This window comes from Arachis hypogaea, chromosome 9 (assembly GCF_003086295.3).
Source record: "Arachis hypogaea cultivar Tifrunner chromosome 9, arahy.Tifrunner.gnm2.J5K5, whole genome shotgun sequence".
Lineage (NCBI taxonomy): Eukaryota > Viridiplantae > Streptophyta > Magnoliopsida > Fabales > Fabaceae > Arachis > Arachis hypogaea.
In genome coordinates this window covers 41485282-41503376 of record NC_092044.1, presented here as the reverse complement: position 1 = coordinate 41503376, position 18095 = coordinate 41485282, and the positions used below count along the sequence as shown (strand labels likewise).

General features: G+C 37.7%; 2 protein-coding genes across 3 annotated transcripts; one reads left to right on the top strand and one right to left on the bottom strand.

Annotated features, from left to right (window-relative positions):
* The first annotated feature begins 1433 nt into the window (after positions 1–1433).
* Positions 1434–4161, top strand: LOC112710900 (pentatricopeptide repeat-containing protein At1g10270). Its single transcript, XM_025763356.3, has one exon. The coding sequence runs from the start codon at positions 1803–1805 to the stop codon at positions 3834–3836; it is 2034 nt and encodes a 677-aa protein (XP_025619141.1). The 5' UTR covers positions 1434–1802; the 3' UTR covers positions 3837–4161.
* A 956-nt stretch (positions 4162–5117) lies between these two features.
* On the bottom strand, positions 5118–14073 carry LOC112710899 (serine/threonine-protein kinase EDR1). Of its 2 annotated transcripts, none has more exons than XR_011865685.1 (13): positions 13254–14073; positions 11812–12234; positions 11336–11439; positions 9826–10937; positions 9352–9392; positions 7407–7475; positions 7032–7132; positions 6808–6886; positions 6624–6722; positions 6408–6518; positions 6234–6283; positions 5647–5823; positions 5118–5541 (listed from the first exon to the last, which is right to left on the bottom strand). XR_011865685.1 is itself a non-coding variant. In XM_025763354.3 (13 exons), the coding sequence occupies exons 1-13, from the start codon at positions 13731–13733 to the stop codon at positions 5406–5408; spliced, it is 2940 nt and encodes a 979-aa protein (XP_025619139.1). In that variant the 5' UTR covers positions 13734–14073; the 3' UTR covers positions 5118–5405. The 2 variants fall into 2 exon arrangements, 1 of the variants encoding a protein (XP_025619139.1); XM_025763354.3 differs by having other exon boundaries at positions 6408–6476.
* Between the last annotated feature and the right edge of the window lie 4022 nt (positions 14074–18095).

Here is an 18095-nt window from a genome sequence, read left to right as displayed (position 1 = left end):
ACATGTGGAATGTTTAAAAGAATTTGACTAGATGTAATGATCATAAATGCACTAATGAAGCAAGGTAAAAAATTTGAATCAATAAACAACTACTAATTAACATTTTGAAGAGTTTAGTAATTCATTATGAAATTTCAAAAACCAAAAATACAAAAATTGGATAAAATCAAAAAATTAAGAAATCCTCGATCCCAACAGTAGAGGGTGTAGTTCCATGAAGCCTGGAAGAACTAGGACTCCGTCTGTAATTAGTGAGTAAAAATTGGAAGGTACTCGTCGCTCGTCTGCATTTTTTGGCGGCCAGTTGTTCTCTGAGTTCGCAGGAGTAGTAGGGGAGGTCCTCGTCGGCGTTAAAGGTGAGAGGAAGAACTGATTTCTCCATGGCCATTGAAGGTGAGAGGGACAGGTGGAGTCTCCGTTGGCGTTGAAGGTGAGAGGTACAGCCGAGGTTCTCGTCGGCTGTAAAAGGGTGTGATCCTGAAAAGGGCATCGGAGATCTTCTCAGTGTTAAAGGTGTACGAAGTCAACAACAACCCATCCATCGTTATTAACTGTCTTCAACCACACACAGAGACGAATTCAAGGGGGGCAAATAGTGGACTTAGCTCCCTCAACAAATTTTAAAAATTCATATACTATTATAATAAATGTATTGTATAGAGTAAAATTTAATAATGTAGTAATAGTAAAAAGAGTTACTATTCTTTATGTATTAGAATTTAACTTTCTTTATATATATATATATATATATATATATATATATATATATATATATATATATTTATATTATTTGTATTTTTTATTTAATTTAGAGTTTTTGTTTTACATTTCTTTTCTTAAGATTAATTTGAACATTTATAATAATATTATTTTTTTCTAATTTTATTTAGTTGTTCTTTTTTATTATTTTTTAATTAATTTTTACCCTATTATTATATAAAAATACTTTAATATATTTTAAATTCATATAACAAAATTATTAATGCAATTAACTTATATTATTTTATATCATATTTTTTAATGGTGTAAAATATAAAAATATAACTTACTGTCACATAAATATTTAATAAAATAAATTAATTAACAAAATATTTAAAAATAGATAATTTCATATTTTATTAGATGTATAACTCTAAAAAATTATGAAAAAATTATAAAAATTAAAATAATTTTTTTATTTGACAAGTATTTATTAATTTTTTTAATTAAAAAACTAATTATAATTATATCTATTATTAAATATATAACATTATATTTAATTATACAAAATTTTAATTTTCAATTCCTCCACTTTTAAATTTCTGCGCCCCTCATCATATACAAAGCCACTTTCTTCTTTTCATCGAAAATTATCAATTCATTATTCATCCCATCAATTTTCAGACCAGGTCATACCTATTAGTACTAAACATATATCAATCCACACATAAACAATGGAGTATTGCATTTTCTTTAACATTAAGAGATCACTCTATTTACAATGTTATATACTTAATAACAAAAAAAAAATATTATCATATTTAGTATCTAAACAATAAGTTAATAAAGACAAGATAGAGCACGTTTGTCATTTTTTTATTGAAGGTACATTTTATAGTCACGGCTAATCACCATAGTCATAGTCATAGCCACGAGAAACTTAGCTTTTATATATTATCTCGTACAAAATAGTGAAAATACAGTACATACACCAGTTTACTGCGCAGTCTGAAAGGCGAAAGCAAGTTATCAGGGTTTAAGGGTTTGGTGTAGAGGGAGGGCTTGGTTCTCTCTCACCTATTCGTGACACCAACAACGAAACGATGCCGCTTTACCGACTCCTCCTCCGCTCCCTCCGCCGTTTATCGACGCTCCAAGATGTTGCCGTTTGTGATTCTCGCCCTTTCCCTTTCACTGCACAGAGTCGTTCATTCGCGTTCTCCTCCGCCGAAGAAGCAGCCGCAGAGCGCCGCCGCCGCAAGCGCCGCCTTCGCATCGAGCCTCCCCTGAATGCGATTCGTCCTCCTCCTCATCAATCCACCGCCTCCCGTGACCCCAACGCTCCACGCCTCCCGGATTCCACCTCCGCCCTCGTCGGTCCCCGCCTTAGCCTCCACAACCGCGTCCAGTCTCTAATCCGCGCCAGCGACCTCGACGCCGCCTCCGCCGTGGCCCGCCACTCTGTGTTCTCCGTCACCCGCCCCACCGTCTTCACCTGCAACGCCATCATCGCCGCCATGTACCGCGCCAAGAGGTACCAAGAGGCCATCGCTCTCTTTCACTTTTTCTTCAACCAGTCAAATATTGTTCCCAATATCGTTTCCTATAATAACCTAATCAACACCCACTGTGATGAGGGGAACGTTGACGTGGCGATCCAAATCTATCGCCATGTCATTGCCAATGCCCCTTTCAGCCCTTCCCCTGTGTCCTATCGCCATCTCACTAAGGGTCTCATCGACGCCGGCCGCATTGGCGAGGCCGTCGATCTCTTGCGTGAGATGCTGACTAAAGGCCACGGTGCCGACTCTCTGGTGTACAATAATCTGATTTCTGGTTTCCTTAACTTGGGGAATCTTGACAAGGCCAATGAACTATTTGATGAGTTGAAAGAGAGGTGTTTGGTGTATGATGGGGTTGTCAACGCTACTTACATGGAGTGGTACTTCAAGCAGGGTAGAGATAAGGAGGCGATGGAGTCTTACAAATCCTTATTGGATCGCGAGTTTAGAATGACGCCCGCTACTTGCAATGTCTTGTTGGAGGTCTTGTTCAAGTATGGCAAGAGCACGGAGGCGTGGGCTTTGTTTCGTCAGATGTTGGATAATCATACTCCTCCGAATTTTCAAGCTGTGAACTCGGATACCTTCAATATAATGGTCAACGAGTGTTTTAAGCTGGGGAAGTTTGCAGAAGCACTTGCCACTTTTAAGAAGGTTGGGACCAGGGCAAATTCGAAGCCTTTTGCTATGGACGTTGCAGGATACAATAATATTATTGCTAGGTTTTGTGAGAATGGAATGCTGTCTGAAGCGGAAACACTATTTGAAGAGCTGTGCTCGAAATCTTTGAGCCCTGATGTGCCAACTCATAGGACTTTGATTGAGGCATACTTGAAGATGGAGAGGATTGATGACGCTTTGAGGGTGTTCCATAGAATGGTGGATGCCGGTCTAAGGGTGGTTGCAAGCTTTGGTAATAGGGTGTTTGATGAATTGATTAAGAATGGGAAAGCTATTGACTGTGCTCAAATTTTGAGTAAGATGGGAGAAAAAGATCCCAAACCTGATCCTACTTGCTATGAGGTTGTGATCAAGGGTCTATGCAATAACGGTTTGCTGGATAAAAGCGAAGAGTTGCTTAATGAGGTTATAAGGTATGGCATTGGCCTTACTTCTCCCTTGCAGACATATTTGATGGAGACTTTCCAGAAGGCTGGGAGGGAGGACGAGATTCCGAGACTGCTAAACATGAACAGATTTGGATACCGTCCACCAACACCACCACCAAGATCCCCGCCTCAAATGGCAGGAGGGCATAGTCCGCCTTCTGGCCCTCCACCACGAATAGCAGGACATCAACCTTATGGAACACCATACGGACATCGGCAAATGGCGGGGCATTATCCACCTTCTTCAGGAGGACAATATCAGCCTCTGTCAGGGTCAGGAGCAACTCCTCAGATTTCCAGATCCACTCCTCCATCATATGGAGCTGCAAATCAAATGTCGCCCCATTACTATACAGCCCCTGGACCATATTTGCAGACAACTGAACCTCATCATCCATCATCAGGAGCCCCTTCTCACATTGAGTCACATCAACATCAACAGCAAGTAGAAGTCATGAACAAGTAGCTGCTTGATTTTTGGAGCTAAAGTAAATTCTTAGTGATTCTGGTTCTCTTTTGAATTGAAAGAAGAGGTGATTTATCATTACGGTATCTTTTTGTGTCTACTGATGCTGAGTTATGGTCTTCAGAATTACTAGGCATTTGTGAGTTTATAGATGATGATACAAGGATCTATTTTGATATATTAGTCCATGATAATTCATGAGATATGGGCATGTTTTAATTTATTCTTGTAGCTCAACCTTTAATTTAATGTCTGGATAGATTTATATGTTGTATTGATGTTATATTTTTGCTGAAATGATCTAAGATATTACCTTGAGAGCCTATATTTATATGATGCACTGGATATTACTTATAATGTTTATGACACCAATCCAGTCAGATTATGTAGGGTCAAATGTCTAACTTGAAGTAATAAAGTAAGGAATTTTCACTTGACAAACACTACTTGTTAAAGTATAGTAACAGTGGGAGTGGCGGTAAACATTTTTTGAATGGCTATATAGTTTATTTTGTACCATATTAATCTAATTTTTCAGGTTTCGAAATGTCTTATACAATTATATTAGAATAGGAGAAAATATACTACTAAAAATTTAGTTAGGCTTCAGACAGTATGATCCTAGGAGGAAAAAAGTAAGGAAATAAATTGGCACTTATAATTAGGGATGGATATTTTCTAATGACACCTTTTTCTCATTAAATTCATGCAGACATATAATGCCATAAATTATATGTGAAGTAGCATTAAAAATGAGAATAATATAACAAGATTCCTTGAGTAATTAACTTATTCGTTTGTTTGAATTTTGCCTTGTACATGTTATATGTAATAATCTATTGGCTAACAACAAATTCTTAAATAGAATTTAGATACACAACAGATTAATCATTGATTTGTCAGGTTAAAAAATACTATGAACAACTTAAAAAATGAGAATAATATTTGGGACAACTTATTTCATTATTAGAATCATGGCAATTCTAATAGTTATAGCAGTTAGATTTTATTATAAATTCTCTATTATCTAGACATGATTAAGAGTAAGTTTTGGATTGACTTTTAAAAGAAAATACTTATTTTTCATCTTTTCAAAATAGATTTTTTTTTAAAATATTCATCGTGAAAAGACTATAAGTGGTTAAAATTCTTCACGCTCGCACAACCCCAACATTGCCTTTGTATATACGTAGTTTTAAGTGTCTAACCAGACTATAAACGGCGGAGAAAAAAAAAAAAAAGGAAGAGCGTGATGAAGATTTAATCTTTAGACATGACAACTTTGGAGATGAGGTACAGCAATTTACATATACTACCGAGTTTTGGTTCCTCGGACATGCTAATACATACAAAATGGCACTGCAGTAGTTTTGGCTGCAGCAACAATTGATACAATTCTAAACACAAATATTTGCCGTTACAAGATTTCATATAATCTTTTTTCCTTTCTTTTTTAATCATTCTTTTCTTTGGCTCTTATTGTTCTCTTGTTCCATTTAATAACTTTATACTCACATAAGTAAACTACGAAGATAGCCTAGTTATTGACACTTGAGAAAGTGAGACATTTCAGGGGGTAGAATTTACAGAAATCTCCTGCGGCAAAGGTGATGCTACCTGGTCTTGATGAGATGGGATAACTAGACGCTGAAGGGATTTTAGTGCCACTGTGAGCTGTGCAAAAGAGGGACGCAAATTTGGATCCCTGAGGGAAAAAGGGGAGCAGAAAATTTTCATCACAGGAAAAATAGTTTAGTTAGTGATTATACAGGAAACTGAATAATCAAACTACCAAGTTAAACATGCTTACTGTTGCCAACATTCCCAGATTATTCTTGCAACTAAAGGATCAACTTCCTTGGGAATATCAAGTCTACGGTTCTGGAAACCTACAGCACCAACAACTTGCATAGGATTCATTCCACTCCATGGCAACCTTAGAGTCGCAAGCTCCCACAGGATGACCCCAAAACTGTAAACATCACACCTGTACATTTGAAATATAATTAGTGATGCACTTGGTAGGCGCAGCTGCAGTTTATAAAAGCACAAATAGACTTCACCAGTAGAACACAGCACCTAAGTATGGAATCACTATAAACGTTCAATATGAAGACACTTTTCTTTAGGTTTACATATGGAAATATTACCAATTACAAATTTGTTTAAAAGCCTACTAACACGAACCATTTCTGCTTTAAGGTGATTTTCATATAGCAAAAGACTGTCAGCTAGGATTAGCAGAAATCAGTTTACTAAATAGTGAATACTGATAAATTATGAAATAAATTTGGTTATATTAGGGGCACAAAGGCAGCTGTACTCAGTGTCATCTCCAAACTCTGAAGGGACACTACAAATCCATAAAAGCTAAAAAATCGATTGAAGACAACTCACTTCTCATTTGAGGGTTCATTGCGGAGAACTTCAGGAGCCATCCATTCAGGCTAACATGTCCATAAAATATAATGTCAGGGTTGAATACAGAAATGGCAGGCAAGGCACATGCAGGTTGCAGCATGTGAATAAAAATGAGCTCCAAAATAATCCATAGATTTATCTAGTTCTCACCGTTCCAGCAGTTGACTTGGATGATAGAAATGTGTTGTGCTTCAGGCGTGATAAACCAAAATCACATACCTGTGAAAATAGCATATTTCCAGAATCAACCTACCAACTCCACTATACAAACACATAAATTGAATGTTATGAAAAGGAATTTAGGAGGAGGTACAAATCAGAGATGGAAAGCACTGCATGTGTAGATAAAAGTTTTGAACCACTCACCTTAACATTCCAGTTCTTATCAACCAAAAGATTTGGGGACTTCAGATCACGGTGAACAATAGTTGGTGTGCTAGTGTGTAAGCAATTCATTCCCCTGGCCTATAAATTGGAGTGTTCTTATTTCTTAATTCAAAAGCTCACTGGTGTTAATGGTTATTGAAAGGAAAGAAGGGCAATAACTTACCACATCCAGAGCCATTTTTATCCTTCGTTTCTCATCAATCTGACAATTAGGCCGGTGAAGAATTCGGTACAAGCTTCCTCTGAGATGTTACATATAAAACATCAGCATAACAAATTAGAGAAACATGCAACAGAGATAAAATTGCAAAGAACAAGTTGCTGATAAGCCAGTACCACTACTTGTCCAACAATTATGATGAAAGGAAAAAATAAAAAGGAATCTACCTTGGAAGAAACTCTGAAATAATTGAAAGATTGGGGGGACGGGTAACAGCACCCATAAAAAGAACAACATTTGGATGACGCAGTCTACGCATTATCCTTACCTGGCATCAAAAAGGAAAAGCAGGTAAGTTTTTGGCCTTCAAGAAAACAACGATGGTGGATCCTTGCCCACTTAATCACTGCCCTTCATTTTATTGCTTCACTTTCCACACCTCATCAACTTGTCAATTTTATTCTTTTCATTGACTGGTTTGTCCACCAAATATTCCCAATAGTTTAAGCAACATAATGGTTTTTTGTTGATATTAAAGTTTTCTCTATTTCTTTTGCACAAAGAATAATAATTATATGAACAAAAGCTAAATTATTACTTACTTCTCTTTTGAATTCAGACAAGGCAGCACCTGAAAAATCCTGGTCCAAAAATTTCTTCACAGCAACTTCCTGATATTATAACAGTAGATCATCAGTCAGAATAGAGGCTACAAAAGTAACCTTATGGGTTGGCTAAAAAACAATTGAACTTAACCATATCATGAAACGATTTGAACATTTATTACTATAGTAATAGAACATTAGCTATTCATGTTTGTTTTTCTTGCCTTCCTATTCTTCACACTTCCATGGAACTTAGAAGATAGTGCGAGAATAAATTCTCCAATCTCTCTTACTAGTAGCACAAGAATTGAATGAAATAATTATAAGGGGGAAAGTATGCCTTTTGTCCTTAACACTTTCAAAGTTCTTCAAAATTACCCCTAACATTTAATTTGATTTAATTTTATCCTCAACGCTTGAAACAAGTTCTAGTTTTACCCCTAGTGTTGATTTTTTGACAATCAACACTTAGGCAACTTTATTTTTATAATTTTACTCCTATTATCATCATCCCGGCACCCGCCACATCCACTTTTCCCCACCACCCCTCACATACACTACCACCCTACCCCACCCTCGCCACCACCACACGGCCACCAAATCATTGCCACAACCCCACCACAACCCCCCCCCCCTTCTTTCACCCCACCCAAACCTCAGCCTCCATCCACTACCACCACCATCTCACCCCAACCCCACCCAAACCAACCCGACCACACAGCCACCACATCAATGCCACCGCCCCTCACTCATCACCACAACGCCACCCTACCCCAACCCCCCTCAACCAACCCCCAATTCCACTAGAATATCATCATCCCACTTTTCACAATCCACCACCAACTAAATCCTAAACCATTCACAAAAAGAAATAGATCGATTTCAGAAATTAAAAAATATATATATATTAAGAAACATGCAAATTCAAGACAAGAAGCAAGAAGACAAGAGTCAGATGATGAACATGAAGGCAGAAGCAGAAACAGAGTCGAAGGAGGAGCTTGAAGACAACAACGGAGCAGAAGTGGGCAGAGACAGAGAAGGAGGGCTCAACAGTGGCAGGGTCAGATCCAACAGCTGCTGTCGAGCTCGAAGGTGAAGAGTGGAAGCAGAGGCGAACCTAGAGGCGCTGGCGCATGGAGGAGGAGGCAGAGGTGATGGCAGTGGCGGCGAAGGAAGTAGCGCCAACCACATGCTGGGGGGGGGGGGAGTGATGGCAATGGCGTTGCCGTTATTGATTTGGGAGAGAAAAAGGGAGGTTTTGGCAGAAGGGGAAGGTTTTTTTGGTTTTTTTTTTTTTTTCTTTTTGAGAGGGGGGTGTTAAAATTTGGGGAAATTCTGACTTATTGTTGATTGTCAAAATATTAACAATAGGGATAAAATTGAAACTTATTTGAAAAGCTAGAAACAAAATTAAATCAAATCAAACATACAAAAAACATTAGGAACAAAAAAAGGCATACTTTACCCTAATTATAATTTATCTAGTCACCGGCCCCAACAAAAGCATATCATCCATCAGCATTAAAGGATTAAATAATCGATAGAAGGAATAAAAAGGGACTTTGATGCATTCTCAATTTTCATATAAGTAACAAATCAAGTACTCAAGGGCAAGATAGGGTACAAGGCAATACAAATGACAAGGAAAAGCTATCTACTTCTATACTCAGCTCTTGGGCAACTTCAATTAACCATGACAAATCAAATTTTATATTGCTTTTATCAGTTATTTTCTAAAAGAGGGGTGCTCTAACTACACTTGTGAATGCACGCAGAGGGAAGAATAGATTAACATGTAACAATTCATGAGATGGGTCTCCAAATTATCTTATCACACACAGAGGGAAGAATAGATGATGACGACGACGATGATGATGATGATGATGATGATGATGATTAGTTTACCCAATCAAGTATATAAAGGAATTATAGTACTCACTGTGCCATTCCAGTCTGCATGGTATACCTCGCCATATGAACCTATTTAAAGCAAGCATGAATTAAAAATAAAAAATAACATAACACTTAAGAAACATATCAGTAGAGATGTAAAGCTTAGACACAACAAGAGCCATCATAGAAAATATCCTTTTGAAACTCTGAATGGCATGTCATGTATAAATATAATTTTGTAAGTCACAGTCTCACAGATGCCAAGAGCCATCAGAACATGCTTTGCATGAATAGAGAAAAGGGGAGTAAAATAGGTAATTTGACAATATATATAAAGGTAGATCTCGGTAATTGATGGTTGATTGCCATCTGTGCTTAAATCCACTAAAAGAAATTATTCAATTCCACATCATCTTTACTGTGAAAACCAATCACATTTTTACAAATAATAATAATAACAACAACAATAAAAATAATAATAACAGAAACAAGAGAAGCAAAGACAAATCATGCACATTACCTAGACCAATTCTTTCTCCAATAACCAGATCCTCCCATGGAATCTCGCATTCACCAACATCTACATCATCCAACATTGGTGGATTTGGATCAACCCTGGGCCTGTTTGAAATAGAATCAACTGATGAACTAGGACTCTCTGGTTCCTTTAGTTTTAAATTGCTTCCCATGAATCTGTCATGTGTGCACGCCCTCCAGTCAATATCTCTGATTTCACTGTTTTCATGTTCTTTAAAAGCCTCTGACATGACATTCTGAGAATGCTCCACATGTCCCCCATTGTGATAAGCATTAAGATCCTGAATCCAGTTCTGTTCAATTGCTGCAGGTGCTATCATGGAACCAGTAACTTGTGGTTGAGTTTGAACATTTATGTTATTATTTACATTTGAACTGTATGGTGATTTTCTACCACTGAGATTAACCTTTTCAGACACGGAAGAATTATTAGAAACTAATAATGTAGGACTGTAGTCATTAGGATTACGATTATTTTTCCTGGAAACTTCATTGTAAGCATAACAATTCTTCCATGGTACAGGGGGTTGCCCAGGAATAGTATTTTTTCTTGTACTCTGGAGCTCAGGAGCTTTATTTTCAACAGGTATATTATGCACAGATGTCTTCCCAGTTCCTTTTATCTGAAATGGATTAAGATCTGCAAAAAGGCTATGAGAATCATTGGGGTTGTTCTGAGCATATGGTACAACATTTACATTTAATCTCATCCCATCACCAACTGCATTCATTCCAAGAGTCCCTTTGTACAGAGAAGCACCAGAGTATGGTGGTGAAATTTCCGTATTTCTTTTATTAGGTATCTTAGAAGGACCAACACCAGCGTCTTTGCTGAAACCCAAGCTAGGTCGTGCATACTCAGGCTTTTCAAAATATAATTTTTCATTCCATGGTGGTGAATGATTTCTTAATACAGAATTTTGACTACTACCTTCATCAGCAGGAATAGGTGTTGAATAAGACCCAATTTCATTAGAGGAAGGTAAACTTGGCACAACCTTTGGATTGTAAGATTTAAAGGCACTATCTTTTGTACTTGAAATATCAGCTGGGATAAGGGTTCCAGGAGCAGCCATAAGATCAACCAAAAACTCCCTGAAAGCAGTATAGGAGATATCAGGAGTCAGGACGAAAAAAAAAAAGAAAAAAAAAACCCCAACAGCCAACTGGAGATGCATATGGGGACCTAAAATTTCATCATCAAGTTCCAACACACAAAAGAGGATAAACAAGAGTGAACAACCACAGAACAGGCAGAAATATGAGATCAATCCTTCATTAAATACTTTTCCTCACCCTAAAGGGGTGGGACCCCCAAGCAGGCTGTGCACATCCACAGCATGAGTCTCTGGTTGCCCTCCTCCTTTTGTGTGTTTTAAAACAATTAAATTAATCCCAAAAGAGAATAAAGAGAATGAGAAAACCTAACGGACATGCAGAGAACAACAAATACAAATACACGAGAAGCATACAAGGGTATTAAAAACTTTAACCTTTCATCCTCTAACTTTATAATGTTGACAGCATCATCCTCAACACCAGTATAATGACTACCTTTTACCAGCCTACAAGGCATCTTAATATTGTCGGCCAATACCTACATCCAGAAAAAACAAAATAAAATATTACAGATCCAGTAATTGGTATGCAGAAATTTCAAAAATCTAAATAAAAATTCTTACTACTTATATGATAACCTTAAATACATTGAAACAAATGTCTCTCAATTAAGCCAAATGACTTAATACGCAAACAATACTTCGCAATTATACACATCCACAAGTCCATTGGTTAGAAGGATCAAATAGTATTGGAAGTATTGATGACCAGATTCAGCCAAAAAATTGATATCCTACTCCATTTAGTATAATTTTGTCTGCAGCCCCTTACTGCATGTTATGACTAGACTATCTTAACATAAAGGTATGGCCTACAAGACTCTAATCACCAAAAAAGCGACAATTCTAACCTTGAAAAGCAACGCACGATGTCTAGAGAGCCCAATATTTAAGGACCCAATAGGCAATAAACTTGTTGAAAGTGATGTCCTTAATTCCGTACTCCTTTCCGTCCATCTTGCCAACATAATACTAGCATCCTTTACAGGACCACCCATATGGCTTGTAACAAGTTCAGCAAGCCTTTGTACCAAAATACCAACCTCAGTGACAGGGCAGTCTAATGCAATACAATGTGCAATTTGCACTAGCTCTTCCAAGGCAGGATCAACTGTTCGATTAACTATGACCACTTCATAGCTAGAATCCCCAGGGTCTGTTTCGAGGTCTCTTAGGGATGGCATCTTTCCTTGCATTGCAGAATCAGCAGAAAGCCCAAAAACATCATAAAAACCATCGACCACTTTTTCCTCATAGTCAAGCACATTGTAATCCTAGTAAGTGAAATAGAGAATAAGAAATGTAAGACAATTAAAACACAAACCATTCAAGAAGCAAGAATTAAATGGAAAGGTGCCAGCAATTCATGTTCAATCATTCATCAAATACAATTTACAAACTTGATTATCCTATCTTGGTGCTCCACTGACAGCCAATAAATTAGGAACAATGGTATATGTATTGCAGTTCGAATGAAAATGTGCATGGCTGTTCAAGATTCAAACCAAATATGGTATAAGTCCCATATTAGCAATATAATTGTTAAGTCCCATATTAGCAAGTTTACATGGCTTTTGGGAGCTTCCAAACCAAATATGGTATAAGGCACAATTCTCACAAGAATAATGATTATGATGTAAATAAGCAGTAAGATGAAAAAGCATACAGGCTGCACTGATAAATTAGAGATACAAACTCTAGAAACCCAGAAATGCAACTAGTAATGATAACATCCACACAGAAAGTTCAAAGCGTAAAGCACAGAGACAATGCCCGCGACCTAACCAACTCAACATGTGGCAGACGATTAAGCTTATTATCCAGCAGAAATGTTAACCATGGTAATAATTGTGAGCCCACAGAGCAGTTCCGTAAGAATCTCAATCATTGCCATCCTATACCTTTCTTCTAATGTCAAGCTCACCAATAAACTCCCCATGGCTCCAAAAATAGCGATCTACATTTCCAAGGGACACAATGCACTTCCAAAGAACAAACAATTAAATATTACATTCGACTAGCTTTGAACACACCGCACATTCAATCAGTCCAGAGACCATAGTAAAAAAGATATCACATAAGTCAAAATTCCAAATCCTTGAAAGTTACGCCGTTCACCCAATTGCTAGTCCTAAGCTCCAAACACGCAATTGAGTTCACTCAGCAAAACAAAAAAAAAAAATCAATTAAAGCCTAAAACAAGAGTAAAATTACAAAAAAATAGCAAAAGAAGAAACCCACTAACCAACCATAAACCCTAATTCGCAGACGAGAATTGACCAAATGAGCTTACCCAGTACTGCCTCGACAGCGCCTCGGCAACCTCATCCTTGCTCCTCGCCGAATCAATTCGGTGTCCTCCAAGACTCAGCAGCGTCGCCGCGTGGATCTGATCCTTCTCGCGATCGCCACCGAAATCCGAGTTCGAAGCGCTGATTGCTAGGGCCAACTGCACCTGAAACTCCTCTTCCGACGAGAAGAAGTCCTGCCGGTTGACGATCGCAGCGGCGGCGCCGCCGACACCAGATGGAGCGACAGACGGTGCCGCAGAGGGAGAGGACGACGGCGACGGGCTTGCCGGAGATACGCCAGTATTCTGTGATGCTACAGCAGCACGGTGATCAGTGGCGCACGACGGCGAGGGGACAGTTGGCGGAATCTCACTGGATCGGTTAGGATCGTGGCTACTGCTCCCTATGTGAAGCTTCTTGAAAATGTTTTTCATTCTCTCCTTTTTCTCCGTTTGCTTCTCCTTTTTCCCTCTTTCACTCATTCAGCTCAGAGACGGAAAACTAGATCACGGAAAATTTTCGATTTCTAACACTGATTTCTCGAATTGGAGCCTCAGTTCGGTCGAGTTTCCTTCCTTTTGTTTTCCTTTTCTTTGTTTCTCTCCCAGTTTCGCGTGGCCCCTTTGTTTCTTTGTGGTCTTTGTGGGATGGTCAAGGGGTGAAGGGACTAGAGAGGAAAGTGTTGGTGGGGAGGGAAAACTTCGGAGAGTGGAAGAAGTGTTGGGGCGACGGTGAAGAATTAAGGAAAGTGGGCTGCGAATTGATCAGAATTACGAAAATGCCACGCAGTGTTAGCGAAATGAAACGCGCCAATTGGGTGTTGGCATGGCAACCAATTTGTCCTATGAATAGTCTTGCGTGGAGGTCGCCATCGACATCATGGCTACTCTCGTTTTCTTTACCTTATCCATTTAATTAATTTTTTTTTGTGCCTAAACACAAAAAAAAAAAAACGAAAACAAAAAACAAATACCTATCCTAAATCAAAACCGATAATTTATTCGAGAATATCACTGAACTCTGATTGGGATTATCTTTTTTTTCATATCTAGCTATCTAATTTACTGTTTTATTTGCAATCAACTTGAATATATTAAGATGTTGATAAAAATTTCTGAATTTTGTGAATTAAGGCCGTATTTGATTAGTATTTTTTAGACATAAAGACAGAAACACAAATACATAGAAATACATAGACACAAAATACCAAGGTTCTGAATATCGGACCGGATCGGCCGATCCGACTGGTTTAACCGCGAACCGATATCTTTTACGGTTTGGTTCAACATAAAAAACTACTAGAATTAAAATTGTTTTCAAATCGCTGAACCGGCCGAGAACCGGTCGGTCGGACCGAATCGGAACCCGGCCGATTTTCTTATTTTGCTCAAAAACGCCAAAACGCAGGCGTTTAGCATTCAGTAGAACACCCCAGCCCTACCAACCCTAACTCCCTCCAATTCTCTAACGGTGCAGCACATACTCCCTCTCTCGTCCCTCCCATCACCCTCGGCCGTTCCTCTCAACACCGGCGAGCTCAATCCCTCCCTTTCGTTCAGCCGCCGAACTGCTCCTGACGCCGTCGCCGGTTGGAGCTTCGAATCTCACTTGGTCCCTCACTCAGCTAACGTCTCAGACTCTCAGCAGTGGAAGCACAGTCGCCGGGCTCGCCTCCTGCCTCTGTCGCGTAGCTCTGTTCCTCCGTCGCAAGCTCTACTCCTCCGTCGCCAGTTCTGTTCATGCCTCCGTCGCCAGCTCTGTTCTTCTAGGTATTTTACTATTTTTTTCACTGATTCTTCGATTTTCTTCTTGGTTTGAACTTTGAAGTTCTGAAATTGTTGTTCTTTGGTCTTCTTCTTCGGTCTTCTTCTTCAATTTTTGTTCTATTTTTAGTGGTGACTGTTTTCAGTTTTTGGTCTTCTTCTTTTTTACTGATGACTCGTTCCCTCTGTTAGTTTGTTACTCTGTTTTAGTGTGACTATTTTCTAATTGCTCAATGGCTCGATTGATCTGTTAGTTTACTGATGGCTCTGTTAGTTTGTTATCTGGTTTACTAGTTGCTGATGGCTCCTAATTTTTTTGTTCAAATTTGCTATTGGCTTTGTTTTGTAGTTACTAATTTTGCTGGGTGAAGATTTAGTGTTTTGAAATGTTTCATAATGTGCTAAATGCTTAATGCTGTAGGCAGATTTTAGTGTTTTGTAGTTGCTAATTTTGTTGGTTTTGGAATGTTGAATGCTAGTTTTACTGAAATATTTTGGCCACTAGAGCTTCTTTGATAAACTTCTGCTGAGAATATCCTATACACAGGTCTATGATCAACTTCTGAATGTCTTCCATCTCCTGCATACCTGCCTGAGTTGTTTGAATACTTGTATGTGGGAGGGAAGTATATTTTCCCTTTGTTCCATCCTTTGAATACTCGACCTTGCCTCTGCTCTATTCGCAGCTGAAAGCAACAGATATCAAATGGTGAGTAAGGTAAGATTTGAGAAAGGAGCAAAAGGGAAAAAGAAAGTAACATACTTGGTCATTCTCTAACAAGTTCTTCCAGTTATACATCTCAACAAGAGCTTTCGCCGCACGATAAGAAAGGGCTACCCGATAATTTAAATCCCCCAGCCAAATTATTCGGCTACACAAGTTAAACCAAAAGTTAAATTTAGATTCAGAATTCCAAAGACTAATGATAGGATCATTGAGGTGAAAAGCTTACTCATGTTCTAGAATTGTGAATACTGGTCGCTGGTGCCTTGGACAAGGGGAAACCTTGTCTTTCTCCAAAAAAAAAAAAAAATAAACTCACAAGAACATCTTGAGGTTTTGATGATTGATAAATCTTTATATTGACATTTAATATTTGATATTTCTTTATACTATTTAACTTGAGTTTGTATATTAATAAGAGTATATGAATTTGGTTGATGACATTTAATGTAGTTTTTTAAATTTGAAAATTATTTTAATATTTATATTATACTATAATTGTATTTTAGGATGTTTATTTATAATTTATTTATTATTTTATTTTAAAACGGTTTTTTCGGTTGAACCACCGGTTAAACCGGTTGGACCAGTAAACCAGTGAACCAGTAGCTAGAATGGTTTGATGACCGGTCCGGTTTTCCGAACCTTGCAAAATACACAATTTTTTTATTATGTTTGGTTATAGTGTATAAGATACACTTATCTAAATCAAATATCATTTTTGTCCTTATACTGTATCTACCACTGTCATCATTGCTTTCCACCACCACCATTGATTTTTCTACAATCCAAATTACTATCATCAACGTCTCTAATTCATAAGCAATTCAATCATTAGAAAAAATTAAACAAAAAATAAAAACTGAAAAGAAGAGAAGGAGGCAGTAATTGAACTTGGCTCTTTCTTGTGTTTTATTATCATTATCATGAAATACAAATTTTTAAGAAAAAGTGGGGGCTCATTTTGTGTAACTTTTTTTCATCATCCAAACTCATTGTCGCCACGGCTGGAAAAGAGGCAAATCTGAAAGCAGCACGATTTGAAAAACATGAAGGCAGAAGCACATGGAAGAGGCAGATAAAAGAGCACATACAGATCTGGAGATGAAGTGAGGAAAGTATCGACACGAAGACCAGATCCACCCTCTAGAGTGTGAAAAAGAAGATGATGTGTAAAAAAAGAAAGAACAGAAAAGAAAAGAGAAAAAGATGATGATGACGATTAAATCTGCTATTTGGGGCATGAATAAGAAGATGAAGGGGTAGAAAAAGATGAAAGAAAAACACAAAGAGGGAAGAGAAAAGAGATTAGAAAAGAAGAGAGAAGGTGTTAATAGTATAGGATAAGTATGGATTTTTCAAAAAAATAATAAGGATAGAATTGTCCAAAACTTTAATTCAATGTGTCTCAAGGCAAAAATCCGTGCCTCAACATTTTGAGAAGACACAAAATACACGTTTTTTGTGGGTAACCGTATCTTAAAAAAATTGTGTCTCAACAAACAAACGGTGAACATGTACTACCGTGTCCATGTCTTTTGTGGACATAGAGAATAATCAAACGGTGCCTAAATTAATAACTTCAAATGTGTACTCACTACTAAAGTAATGTAAAAAGTGCAGAACATCCAAACAATTTGTTTCACACACAATGTCTTTCAAACTATAGTTTCAGGCTAAGATAAGACTCCTTCAGACTGCAAAAATTTCACATCTGATGATAGACCAGGAAGAAGAACTAACAGAACAGCCCAAGATCCAACTTCCATTAAAGTCTCTTATAATACATCGTCAAAACCAGCCAAACTTAAATCAGAAAATAAACTTGCATCACAATTTATTTTAAAGCTATTACCTACAGGGGGTTTCCAACACTTGTGATTCTTGAAGGTGCTGAAAAAAGAATACCGGTGCATATAAAGTCTTAGGTCCATGAAAGTGCTTTTGATAAAAGAGGGAAAAAGGGTTTTGGTGGCACTATTCACATTCAACTTCAAACCACTATAACTTGAGCTACGGAGCTCCAATCGACGAGCTGTTTGCGGCTACATGTTACTCTTCTCTTCCTCTTCCATTCTATCTAGATATTGTAGTAAGTTTCTAATGACCTCTACCAGTTTTTGCTTTCCCCTTTGAATTTGAATTTGGTTGTGGATTTTGAGTAATTTTATTATTTTGGTTGTTTAGGAGTGCTCTATTATGGGTCATTGGTTATATTCATCACAAAGTTCAGTGGGTTAAGGTAAAAACCTAAAACCCTTGTGATTTATCAAATTTAATGAACCCTAAATTAATGTATATATGTGAAATTGGTTATGTTAGTGTATTTAGTGATTTTGGTGAACAATGGGGGTGAT